This window comes from Macadamia integrifolia, chromosome 13 (genome assembly GCF_013358625.1).
Source record: "Macadamia integrifolia cultivar HAES 741 chromosome 13, SCU_Mint_v3, whole genome shotgun sequence".
NCBI lineage: Eukaryota > Viridiplantae > Streptophyta > Magnoliopsida > Proteales > Proteaceae > Macadamia > Macadamia integrifolia.
This window is the reverse complement of record NC_056569.1, coordinates 9759050-9773394: the sequence shown is the minus strand read 5'-3', so window position 1 is coordinate 9773394 and position 14345 is coordinate 9759050. Positions and strand designations below refer to the sequence as shown.

General features: G+C 38.4%; 1 protein-coding gene across 1 annotated transcript in view; it reads left to right on the top strand.

Annotated features, from left to right (window-relative positions):
* Nucleotides 1-7324: 7324 nt before the first annotated feature.
* The window catches only part of LOC122058992 (probable (S)-N-methylcoclaurine 3'-hydroxylase isozyme 2), a 7483-nt gene continuing 462 nt past the window's right edge, over nucleotides 7325-14345 (top strand). The window contains exons 1-2 of the mRNA XM_042621704.1: nucleotides 7325-7456; nucleotides 13314-14216. Coding sequence (XP_042477638.1) covers nucleotides 7325-7456; nucleotides 13314-14216 — 1035 coding nt within the window. The remainder of the gene's footprint in view (nucleotides 7457-13313; nucleotides 14217-14345) is intronic.

Genomic DNA, 14345 nt, shown 5'->3' with positions numbered 1-14345 from the left:
AACCACTCTGATTCATATGCACCTGAGAAAATAAAATAACACTTGAATATACCTTTATTTTCCATTTCTTGAATCAAATAAGAAACAAACATTTCAATTCTTAATTAGGTAAATTTGATTCTAAAAGCACAAGACAAAGATATGCAAACAGGTAAGTTTGACGGGATAAAAACTCTAATTTTATTGGTTTTTAGCACTACCTTTTTAATTTTCTCCGATATCTCAAGTTGAAAGACAGATTCACCACTGAACATATTATTACTTCTGTCCCAGTGAAGTGTTGTTTTTTTTAAACCAAGACATACGAGACTTAAATAGAATGGCACAACAATAAATAATGTATGAAGACTCCTCACATTGTGATTATGATAATATGATACAAAAAACATGAAGGATGTAGAGGTGCCATTTAGCAAGCACTCATTACAATGGGCATTTCATCACATTCTGCTTATATTAATATCCAATTAATTTTAAGGGTCCAGAGCCTGGACAATGCCATATATTTCAGCGACATTCTTCTCTTAGTTAACATGCAAATTGTGTGCAATATGATTCATGTTCTTTTAGTTCTTGCGTTCTTGAAATCCAGCCCATTTGGTTATTCTTTCTCCTTGGCCAAGCCCAAAGGATTACTATATTCTAGTGGTGGTCTGTGAGCTGTTAAGTCCTATGCTCTATATTTGATAATTTTTCTTGGGAAAAAGAACCCTCTTAGATGGGTGTAGGCAACACCAAAATACATAATCAATAAGTGCCTACACCAGAGTGCAGGATCAATAAGAGGCGCAAGCAACACTAGACTGACAAGGTTCTTTCTCTCTCTTTTTTTTTTTTTTTTTTTTTTTTTAATATATATAAATATTATATTTATTTTTTTTTAATTTTTTATGGGGTCAAATTGTATAAGATTGGATACATGGACTAAAAGATCTCTTTACGCAGTTGACGGGTCATCCTGCCTTCAGAACGGTTTAGGATCAATAAAGAACCAAAATCGACTAGATTGATTATTAATTGACACTATTTTTCTATTTATAGGATTGATTAGTTAATTAATCGATTCTATCATGGCCTCAAGAGGCTGAAACCTATTAGAAACTGGACCAATTGACACCTCTACTCTCATCATGTAATATTCAGTTTCTTTAAAGTCTGACTATTTGGAAATAGATTATGCCTGGCACATCACCTCACAACTAGGTTGGTGAAAAATAACTCCTTTATAAAGTAAGGCAAAAGGTTTTGTGCATAGTTCTACCCCCCTTCTCACAAGAGGGGTTCGCTAAAAACCCCCTTATTTGACACTTTGTAACTCATCCCCACCTGGTGTGATTGTGCATTAAAAACCCTCCCCTTAAAATAATTCTCCGAAAACCCTAAACCCTAAACCCTAAACTCCTTTGTAAAAGTAAGGCAAAAGGTTCTGTGCATAGTTCTACCCCCTTCTCACAAGAGGGGTTCGCTAAAAACCCCCTTATTTGACACTTTGTAACTCATCCCCACCTGGTGTGATTGTGCATTAAAAACCCTCCCCTTAAAATAATTCTCCGAAAACCCTAAACCCTAAACCCTAAACTCCTTTGTAAAAGTAAGGCAAAAGGTTCTGTGCATAGTTCTACCCCCTTCTCACAAGAGGGGTTCGCTAAAAACCCCCTTATTTGACACTTTGTAACTCATCCCCACCTGGTGTGATTGTGCATTAAAAACCCTCCCCTTAAAATAATTCTCCGAAAGAAATTATCACATTTTTTTAGACTTTACACTGTTATGAAAAAGAAATGGAAAGAGTGTAAAAAAAAAACCACCTACAAGATCCCAGGTTCAGCCTATCTGGGATCGTGCATTATGTCGTGGAGAAATCTCCAAAGCACAAACGTTTTTGGCTTATTGTTCCACCTTTAAAAACGAGCTGAGGACATATGAAGGTATCTTGCTTGAAACTAACTACACCATAATCCTTAGACCAAAATATATAACATGAATGGTTTCATGGTGAAGCTAGTTCTCTTTTCCATTACTTGGGTGGGATTCCAAGGACCATAAACTACACCTCAATTTATGGTAGAAAAAATGATGCCTTGCCTTGAAACCCCTCTAACTATTTTTCGCTTAACCACTATAAAGAAAGAGAAATCTAATGTATAAGGTTTCCACTACTACAAGGTCTGGGAGGGACAAATATACACAGCCTTACCTTCTACTTAACCATTATCTATCCTTAAAAAGGTTCATTTGTCTTAACCAACTTATATTAACTTCCATCCCTTCCCTCTAACCATCTTCCCATTTAAATATAAGTAAATAAAAACTTTTAATAGAAAGATGAGAGAGGGATCTACATGCTGCCCGTCTAAATTGGCATCTTACATGCTCAGCCAATGTGAAGAGAAAAATAGTATATTTAATGAGTAGAGAGAAAGGGGACCCAGATATTTAATGAAGAGAGAGGACATAGAAGAGAGAGCCTTGATCTGCTACCTCTCCACTGTCAGATCTGGAACCTTACCTTCGTTTGATACATGTGGAATAGTAACTGACACAGGAGTATCTCCATCTAGATCTAAGTTTTATGTTTCGATAGCAACAACCAAACCCTGAAGGACGATGGTCTACCCATCAGATACACGCATTATGTGCCTACTCCTACCGAGATCATGGTTGTGGCAAAGGATGGGGGAGAAGGTGTCAAAATCATCTACAATGAGGTGCAGTGAGCATCCAACGGCTAGGGTGCATGGACGGACCTTCTCAGCCGTTGGATGCTCACTGCACCTCACCACTCGTTGCAGACAATTTAGACTTGTGGATAAGAGGATGGGATTGGGTCAACCAAGTGGATCAACTCACTGAGGTCGGAGAAACTAGGGGTGAAACAGGGCCAGGTTGGGCCTAGTTTCTTAAAACCCTAACCCAACCTTAGATCCTCAAAATTCAACCCAGGCCCAACCCAACCTGGCCATAATTGAATCTGTCAGAATTGGGTTGGGTCAGGTTGGGCTGGGTTGGGTTGACCCCGGCTTCGGCAATGGTTGGATTAACCTTGATTGACCTTATTTTACCATTCATATTTTATATATTAAAAAATTATAGAAAAATGAAATACCAATAAGAGCCCATTAAATTCTAATATAAAAATTTAAGGTAAATTTCGGGCTGAGTTGGGCTGGGCCTCAACCCGAGCCCGAGCCCGAGCCCGACCCAACCCTCACCAAGGGTTGGGGGTTTTCAACCTTAACCCGCCCTCAAGGTAAAAAAAACTTGGCCCCAGCCTTGTATCCTATTTGGACTCAAGGCGGGTAGGGTGGATTTGAGTTGTCATTGCCAAACTTTCACCCCTGGACTCAGACAAAACTTAAAGAAGGTTTCACTTGTTCGCTACTGCGCTTTCTTTCTTGCATCTGCTCTCTCACTGTGGGTGGGAACTTAGGTAAGATCATCCTGATTTCACCTACAAATGGTGGATTAATACATTTTAGTATCGTTCAATTTTATTCAAGGGTAAGTCTAGCAACCCATCTGATCGGCCCAAAGCCAATAAAGAACAAAATCCACGTTGCAAAACTTCTCTAGAGCAATTCATCGAACAGATTCAATGCAAATAAAATGGTATCCTTCTCGATGAAACCTCCATTGTTTAAAATACCATACCGAAACTGAAAGAACATGTGGATTGGTTTTCTAAAACCCGTGATATCCCTCAGTCCCTCTTTATTCTTTTTGTGTTCTTTCACCCTTTAATCCCCATTTTCCCCTTACTACTAATTAAATCTTTTCAATTTCACCGAAAACAAAATTAAAAAAAAGACAAACAAGGTAAAGCAAGATTTGTAATAGAGAATTTAATAACATGTTAACAATCATTGAACTAGAAAAAAAAATGTTGTAGTATAAGGAATAAAAAGAATGAACATTACTTCATAGTTAATACTTTGATCTAGAAAAAACATTACAGCTTTTATTGCACTAGTAAGAAACATAAGCTAATACTTTATTTAATTAGTGGACGATTTCAAACATCCCTGGTGATCAAAGTATTTTGGAGCAACTCTATGAACATGATAATACACCTTGAACTTATTGGTACCAAATAAAGGCATAAGAATTCATTGACCAACATCTGGGGAACCCTCAATACGGTAAGATCACAAACCAGAATAACTTTTTGAGTTTCTAACCTAATATCTAGGAAACTCATATTGTGCATCTACCTGATTACACTTGCAAATGTTTCATACCTTATAGACAGCATGACAAACCTCATTCCCAAGATGACCTAAGTATAGGAGTCCAGTTTCTCCAACACCAGGAATCTTGGGGGATTTTGTTGGGTAATTGTATTACAATTTCTTACAAAAATAAAACAAATTGCAATACAAAGTTTTTGCAGTAGAAACTACTATGATGTTATAGTATTGATCATTGGTTGAAATGAGATGAGAAAAAGCTTGAAATAGATGTTGAATCACCACCACAGCAATTGAAGAAGCTTCAAATAGAATTGAGGTTGAGTCACACTTGTAGTGTTGCCTTTAAGGTAATTGATGCCTTCTACTGCCAAGAGTTGTTCTGCACCTCTACCTCTAAGATAAAACAACCTCCCACTAGAAGATGAGACAGTTCTTCTAGTCCTTTCAAGGAGTAAAAAGCTACAGTACAACACTCCTCTTTAACCTTACACAAGACTTAGAGAAAATAGAAGAAAGAAAAAGACGTGTATGGTTGCAAAGAGTAGAAATAGATGGATTGCCAATGTGTGAATGTGTATGTCTCTGCAAGGTATTTGATTGGGTTTATATAGACCCAAAACCAACATTTGCACCCTCTTGGATTCCCTAAGAGTAACCTCCAACTAATGGCAAGTTAATTGGAGAATAATATCATATGGACATGAATTGGGAATTAATTCAATTATTGAATTAATGAATTAATCCCAATAAATTCCTTAGCCCACCTCCCCACTCATGGTAATGACCATGAATGAAATTTAGAGCTCTCATAAGGTGTTATTGACCATTTTCTAGCCCACCTCCCCACTTATGGTAGCGACCATGAATGGACTTTAGGGCACCCACATAATGACATTGACCATTTACCTCCATTTGGCAATAACCTATGGCATGAATTAAGAAATAATTTCATAAATGAAATTAATCCCATTCAATTCTCTTTTCCCACCTCTCCACTCATGGTAATGGTCATGAATGGAATTTAGGGCACCCATAGGGTGTTATTGACTATTTTCCACTGCCTTGATCCTAAGGGTCCCACACCATTACAAGTCATAAAACACATAAAAGAAAAAGCTCATTTTGAAACTTAATTACAATAAAATAAATATAAATTCTAATATATTTCAACCCCATTCTCAGCCACTGAAAAAATCAAATCGAGCTATTACTCCCATTTGACATAAAAAATTTTCAGACCATTTGAAGTAGTCCTGGACTACTATTTTTGCCGACGTTGGCTTATAAAATAGAACATAGGGAATCAAAATTTATTTTTCCATTGTTGGAGCTGGCTAGCAATAAAACTTTTGAGACATGTAAGCCAATACACGAGGAAAGATGATGATTATCTGTGTTTGCTTTACTAAAACCCACAAGGGATATACATTTTAGTAATAAACAGGTCATCTCACACTATCCGCTGTCCCTCATTGAGGCATAAATACTGCTGCACCAACAACTACGCCATCCCCGATCAATGAAATAGAGAGGTTCAGAGAATCCACAGTTTAAATTCATGTAAACCCAAAAGCATTCTTAAGAAAGTCCTTGACATAGAATTGTAATGAATTAAGATTTGAAGAAATTGCTCAGTAAAGTTTACCCACATAAGAAAATGATGAAAACAATACAAAACACAACAAATAACGTACTTGGTAGCTTGAGATTCTACACCGGAGTTTTTCTGTGTGAATTCAACCTGGGTAACGATCTTCTTCTTGTCTCGGTGGAATTCTACATCAGGGGCTAACTCCTTGGCCAACTTGGTCTTCTTGGCCTCTTCTTGGGACTTGTAAAGATGTGCCTTAAGTTAGAGGATGGAAGATGCGCCTACGCCTTCGATGGCCTTATGATTTTTCGACATCACAGAAGACTCTGTTAGCCATCCTAATGATTCCACTTCCTTTTCTTCCTCTCCTCTTCCACCATCTCGACGATTGATTACTTTTTCTTGGTGAGTTCTCTGTGTATGTAAAGCTTGGACCAAAGATCTTTGGTGGAACGAAAAGCACAACTAAGGACAAAACCGATCTAGATGTGCAAAGGGATTTACAGAGGAAGGAGATAGAAACCAGAACCCCAACCCTAGGTTAGGGTTGGGTCGAGCTCTGGTTCAAGCTTCAACCCAGCCCAATCCGACCAACCTGGCCTGAAATTCAATCCTGAATTTTTATATTAGGATTTAGAGTTCCTATCAAGTTCAATCCAATCATTGTAGAAGCCAAGGTCAACCCAACCCAGCCCAACCCGTCCCTGATAGGGTCAATTAGGGCCGGGTTGGATTGGTATGAACCCGATAGGGTCAGGCTTGAACATAAACTTGGTAGGGTTGGGTCGAGCTTGAGTTGAATTTTGAGGACTTAGGATTGGATTAGGGCTTTAAGAAACCCGACCCAACTCGACCCTGTTTCATCCCTAGTAATAGATAGGGGTGCAAGTTTGGCCCTAACGGCCCGAGCTCGCCCCCAGCCTGCCTTGATGCCGAATATGGCCCAACCCAAAAATTTTGGCCCTAAGGGTTGGCCCGACCCCTGAAATTTTTGGCCCTGAGTCAGGGTCAGGGCGGAGAAGGGTTGATATCTTTGGCCCACCCTGATTTTATTACCCTGACTTATCCTGACTTTGGCCCTAGTTTGGCTTTAAGCCGACCCCTAGTCATCATGTTTACTTAGCTAATTACATGTTAGTTTTACAAAAAATTATTTATTTAATTGTTTTTCTCTATTCTCATATTTTTTTCTCTCGGGATTGCCTTCCCCGGGAGTTTGGTTACTTGGTCGTGCTTCGATTAGCTTACTTGGTCATGCTCCGATTAGCTTCTCTAAGGCCAATCTCCTTCGACTGGCAACTGCCATGAGAGCTGATTTACAGCCCACTTTGAAACCTAGACCTGCCCCCAATAGGATGGCGCCCTAGGACAAAGGGCTGCGATTGAATTCTATCTTAGGCGTGGATAAAAGAACAAGAGTTGGAGACTCCTGGAGATGCCTTCATCATCTTCATTATTGATTTTCAACATGGCTTCTAGAATGAAGAAACCAAGGTTCTAACACAAGAAAGTAGGGGAGGAAGAACTTGAGAAAGTGATGCTGATGGATGGAGGAGAAGAGACTGATATGAAGAACAAGAGTGAATCTGATTTTGCAGAGAGGAATTTCCTAGTCGGAACTTTTGAGGCCGAAGTTACTGGAGCTGGACTCAATTCCAGGAATTCTGGAGCCGAAGTTCTCGAAGGCATAATTTCCTAAGCAAAAGTTCCGCTTTGATCTAGAGTTTGCATCTGCACCTGAGAAGAATCAAATAAGAAATGAACATTTCAATTCCTTGTTGGGTAAATTTGATTCTAAAATCACTAGGCAAAGTTCATATAACAAGAACAAATCATTGAAACAAATTTATTGAATCCTCCTCCAACCTGAATGTACTAGATATTTCTAGGTTACCAAAGGAGAAGCACCCCTATATTGAAGGGATAACTCTAATATTGTTGGTGTTTAGCCCTACCTTTTTAGTTTTCTCCAATATCTCAAGTTGCAAGACAGATTTCCCTTTGAACATATTATTCCTTTTGTTCCATTCAAGTGTTGTTTCTTTTTAACCAAAACATACGAGACTTAAATAGAATGACACAACAATAAACAATGTATGAAGACTCCTCACATTGTGATTATAATAGTATGAAATAAAAAACATGAAGGAGGTAGAGGTCCATTTAGGAAGCACTCATTACAATGGGCATTTCATCACATTCTGCTTATATTAATATCTAATTAATTTTAAGGGTCCCGAGTCTGGACAATGCCACATATTTCATCCAGGTTGTTCCCTTCAATATTTGATAATTCATCTTCTCTTATTAGTTAACATTCAAGTTGTGTGCAATTCGGTTCCGGTTCTTCTAGGTTTTGAAATCCAACCCATTTGGTTATTCTTTCTCCTTGGCCAAGCCCAAAGGATACCTATATTCTAGTGGGTCCCATGCTCCATATTTGATAATTTTTTCTTAGGAGAAAGAACCCTTTTAGACTAGTGTTGCCGCAACACTAGAGTGTAGGGCCCATAAGAGGCGTAGGCAACACTAGACTGACATTCTTTATCCCCTTTTATTATTATTATTTTTTTTTATGGGGTCAAATTGTATCATAAGTTTGGATACATGGACAAAAAATCTCTTTGGGCTCACTTGACCGGTCATCCTGCCTTCAGACCGGTTTAGGATCAATAAAGAACAAAAATCGGCTGGATTGATTATTAATTGGCCATATTTTTCAATATATAGGATTGATTAGTTAATTACTCGTTTCTATCCTGGCATCAAGAGGATGAAACATATTAGAAACTGGACCAATTGACACCTCTATTACACCTCTACTCTCATCATGTAAATATTCAGTTTCTTTTAGTTCTATGACTATTCGGAAATAGGTTATGCCTGGTTCGTCACCTCTGCACAACTAGGTTGGGTGAAAAACAACTCATTTATAAAGTAAGGTAAAAGGTTCTGTGCATAGTTCTGCCCTCTTCTTACAAGAGGGGTTCGTTGAAACCCCCCTTATTTGACACTTTGTAACTTGTCCCCACCTTATGTGGTTATGCATAAAACCCCTCCCCTTCGAATAATTCTCTTAGAGGAATTATATATGACATTTTTTTGGACTTTACAGTGTTACGAAAAAGAAATGTAAAAAAAATGAAGAAAGACCACCTGCAAGAACCAAGGTGCATACTATCTGGGATCGTGCACTATTTTCGTGGAGAAATCTCCATAAAGCACAAACTTTTTGGTTTGCCGTTCCACCTTTAAGAAGAGCAAAGGACGTATGAAGGTATCATGCTTGAAACCAATTGCACCATAACCCTGAGACCAATATATATATATATATATATATATGAATTGTTTCATGGTGAAGCTAGTTCTCTTTTTCCCTTGTGTGAGAGTCCTTTAGAGGAGCATAGACTGCACCACAATTTATGGTAGAAAAATGATGCCTTGCCTCAAATCACCTCTAATTGTTTATTGCTTAACCCCTATAAAGAAAGAGCAACTCAATGCACAAGGGTTCCACTATTACAAGGTCTGAAAGGGGAAAACGTATGCAGTCTTACCTTCTACTTAACCACTATCCATCCCTTAAAAAGGTTCATTTGTCTTTACCAACTTATATTAACCTCCATCCCTCAATTCCTTCTAACCATCTTCCCATTTAAATGGGGATTTACATGTTGCCCATCTAAATTGATATCTTACACGCCAAGCCAATATGAAGAGAAAAATAATATATTTAATGAATAGAGAGAAATGAGACCCAAATATTTATAAATAAAGAGGAGAGGAGAGAGAGAGAGCCTTGATGTGCTACCTCTCCACTGTCAATCTGATCTGGAAACTTCCCTTCGTTTGGTACATGTGGAATAGTAACTGACACAGCCACACAGGAGCATCTCCATCTCAATCAAAGTTTTGTTTCTTGATAGCAACAACCAAACACGAAAGAATGATGGTCTACCCATCGGATACACGCCTAATGTGCCTGCTCCTGTCGAGACCATGGTTGCGGCAAAAGATGTGGAGAAGGCGTCAAAATTCTCTGCAGTGAGGTGGTGAGGTGTAGTGAGCATCCAATGGCTAGGGTGCATGGATGGACCCTCCCTCCCAGCCGTTAGGTACTCATTGCATCTTACCACTTGCTGCAGACAATTTAGACTCGTGGAGAAGAGGATGGGATCACGGTCAACCAAGTGGATCAACTCAAACAATGTTAATGAATCTCAAACAAAACTTAAAAGAGTCCATGACCTAGAATCTACGTGAATACTCTGGAGCCACTCTCAATTTTAGGAAAGGTTTCACTTGTTCACTACTGCACTATCTTTCCTACATCTACTCTCTCACTGTGGGTGGGAACTTAGGTAAGATCTATAGAAACGCAACCTTAAAACGATGTAGTAGATAATGAAAAATAGAACAAACAATGCACATGGATTTACGAGGTTCGGCAAGGTTGCTTATGTCCTCGGTGAAATGAAATCTTGCTTCACTATCAACGGAGAATAGGGTTACGATACTCGTCCCTCACACCTCTTAGTATTGCTTGCATTGTAGAGAAAGAAACCATCACTATGAATATATAGCGAAAATTCCTAATCTGGAAAGTACAAAATTGCCTTCAAATAAAAAAATTCGAGCGGGGGGCTGCGCCCACCTACACCCCCGTCTTGTCTGTCGAGGCGTTGCACCATTACTCTTGAGATTAAACTATGATGAAATAAAAGACATCATACACTAACAAGATTATCCTGATTTCACCTACAAATGGTTGATTAATACATTTTAGTATCGTTCAATTTTATTCAGGGGTAAGTCTAACAACTTATCTGACCGGCCCAAAGCCCATAAAGAACAAAATCCACGTTGCAAAACTTCTCTCGAGCAATTCATCGAACAGATTCAATGCAAATACAATGGTATCCTTCTCGATGAAACCTCCATTGGATTGGTTTTCTGAAAACCCTCGAAAAACCATTACCTTTTAGTGATATCCTTCAGTCCCTCTCTATTCTTTTTGTGTTCTTTCATCCTTCAACCCCCTTTTCCCCCTTACTACTAATTAATTCTTATCAATTTCATCGAAACCAAAATAAAAAAAAGACAAACAAGCTAAATCAAGATTTGTAATAGAGAATTTAATGACATATTAACAATCATTGAGCTAAAAAAAAAAACAAAAAATGTTTTAGTATAACGAATAAAAAGAATGAACATTACTTCATAGTTAATACTTTGATCTAGAAAAAAACATTACAGCTTTTATTGCACTAGTAAGAAATATAAGCTGATACTTTATTTAATTAGTGGACGATTTCAAACCCCATTGAAGGTCCTTACTAGAAGGTATGATAAAATTGGGTTCAATCCAAGCACAATTTCCCCGAATTTTCATTCTAGATATGTCTAGGCTTGAATGACTGGTGCCAAAAGAATGGTACATCTCAGTACTTAAGAGAATAGAAGACACAGGAACAGGAATTGATCATGCCTCCTCTATTACTACTACCATCACAATCACAAGAAGAAAAGGAGAATATGGGAAAGTAGTTCTTGCCACCCATTCCATCGATTGCCTTATCCATTTTTAAGGAGAGCGAAGTTTGACTTGGAAAGAATAACATGTGATCTTCCAAATCTTGGACTTGATTCCAGATCATCGTCTGAAATCCCAGACTGAATACGGAGACACCCTTTCCCATGTGACCTTGAAACACTGAGAAGAGATTACCATTACATTAGACCAAGAAACGGTTACCATCTGGAATGGTTAAAACAAAAGATGGTGTATGGGGACGATCAAGAACAATCCAATTGCATTCTTCCCTTCTATCATCATCCTTGTGTGGATCAAAAACTCCAAGATTTCCATCTTCACCGAGGCAGTAAAACAAGCCCATTATGGAATACTGGATTGGTATTAGATAGCATGAATGGTAGATTATTGGCTATACACTAGTGAATAGTCCAGCTTGCTTCCCCCTGACAAATTATGCAAATATGTAATCTTGCGATGCCAAAGACTATACAATTCGATGAGGTTGGAGGGGATGAGAATGAGAATGCTGGTAAGTGGTACGACCATTTTTCATTTTCTGGTAATAAATCCCATTCTTGGGATGGAAAATCCGGAAGTTCAATCATAGTCTTATTGAAGGGATTGAGAAAGAACACTCGCCTTGAATATTCCCACATAACTAACCAACCATCGCTTGAGGAACATATTCCTGAATCGGATAGTCCTGGAATTTCTATGAGACTGCCTTTGAATAAGGGATGAAAAACATTCAATACATCGTCCTCTTCCTCAGGATACACAAGCCATGGAGATTGGGTCATTGGCGTACTTGGAGTAATATGTGGTGGAAACGGATTGCCATTGGATCGCCATGTTTCTACAAACATATCCATCACTAAACTGCACATCAAACCAAGAATAAAATGGGATTAAAAACTAAAAATAGTGATAAAATAATTACTGGGTGATATGATCTTTCCACCTTTGGATCTTCTTCCATGACATTTAGCCATTAGCAAATTATATTTATCATTACACTATTAATAATTTATCACGTTGACCAAAGCTTCCCCCCCCTCTCTCTCTCTCTCTCTCTCTATATATATATATATATATGTGTGTGTAAAAGAAAAGAAATATATATAAAGAAAATAGTTTCCCTTCACCCACAGCAAAGGAGGATTTCCTTCACGAATGGTCTTGGTGTTTTTGGTTAGGCATAGCAAAAGAGGGTGCGAGTTATATCGACTATGATAAAAAAATAATAATGACATTAGATGAGGGTGTTTTTATCCAAGGTGGAGTTAAAAATTCTCCAAAAGATACAATAGATATGTGATGGGTCAACTCTCAAGAATCCTTGGCCCCCTGGTAAATAAATAAATCAAAGTAAAAAATCCTTAACCTCCAAGGTTTGAACTTCCTTGCATGCTCCTCACACTCTATAGGTCACTCTTAACATATAGATGTGTAATAGGTCAACTCTCAAGAATCCTTCGTCCCCAAGTAAATAAATAAATCAAACTAAAAAAGAGAGTGGATCAAGTTAATGAAAATCCTGTACGTCCTTGGTCCATTGATTTGAAATTCATTTTCTCTTTTTTTATTTAATAGATTCTAAATCTACGGACCAGGAACATACGAGACTAATCTCGTACATAAATCTAATCCGTTCTCACTAAAAAAATCCTTAACCACTAAGGTTTGACCTTTCCTTGCATGCTCCGTCACATTCTGTTGGTTCCTCTTAACATATAGATGTGTGATGGATCAAATCTCAAGAATCCTTGGCCCCATGTGAATAAATAAATCAAACTAAAAATTCCTTAACCACCAAGGTTTGACCGTCCGCTCAGTCACACTCTATAGGTCACTCTAAACATTATCTCTTATATTGTTTACTGTGTCTTGGGGAAGAAGAAAATCAAGTTCCTAAGTACATAATGCTACTTTCGTCACCTTTGTTGACCCTTTATATAAACCTTAATAGACCCTAGAACTGAACTACAAGACTTAGGTAAGAACCATGGCTCAAACAGCTCTCATTGGAGACATCTATTTCCTCTTTCCTCTCTTCTTGCTATCTCTTCTCTTTCTCCTTTACAAGACTTTCAGATCTTCTCCATCCAAAGGTCCATCTCTTCCACCAGGACCATCTCCATGGCCTATCATAGGCAACATTCCCCAAATGGGAAGAGAGTCCCATGTCTCATTCACCCATTTAGCCCAAACCTATGGTCCACTCATCTCACTAAGACTTGGTCCCCGACTTCTTGTAGTTGCATCATCACAAGCTACAGCAACTGAGATACTCAAGGTGCATGACAGCGTACTCTCAGGCCGCTTCGCACCACAGTCGGCATCCGATCTCAAGGACAACCCAGAACGCATGACAATTGCTTGGGCTTCTGAATGCAATGATCAATGGAAGAGTCTACGTACCCTTTATCGGTCTGAACTGTTCTCATCCAAGCTGATTGAGTCTCAGGCATTTTTGAGGGAGAAGAAGGTGATGGAGCTGATCAGTTTTCTGAGTATAAAGGAAGGTGAGGCTGTGAACATAGGTGAAGTAATGTTTGCTACTGTTTTTAACATCTTGAGTAATCTTTTCCTGTCAAAGGATTTGGTTAGTTTTGAGGATGATGGTACTGATGGAGGGATTAAGCAACTGGTGAAGAAAATAATGGTGTTGGCATCAACTCCTGACTTGGGTGATTTGTTTCCAATATTCAGGAGGTTAGATATTCAGAGGCTAAACAAGAGGGTGAAGGAATTGTTTGAGAAGATCAGTGCTAGGTGGGAGAACATCATCAAAGAAAGAAGAGAAAGGGTTGATTGTAGTGTTTCAAGCCAACAAGATTTCTTGGATGTTCTGATCAACCATGGTTTTACTGATGATCAGATCAACAACATGCTTCATGTATGTCCCTCTCTCTCTCTCTCTCTCTCTCTCTCTCTCTCTCTCTCTCACACACACACACACACACACACACGCAAAATTTTTTGCTTTAAAAGTTGAATAAGAATCAAACTTGAAATGCCTATTAAC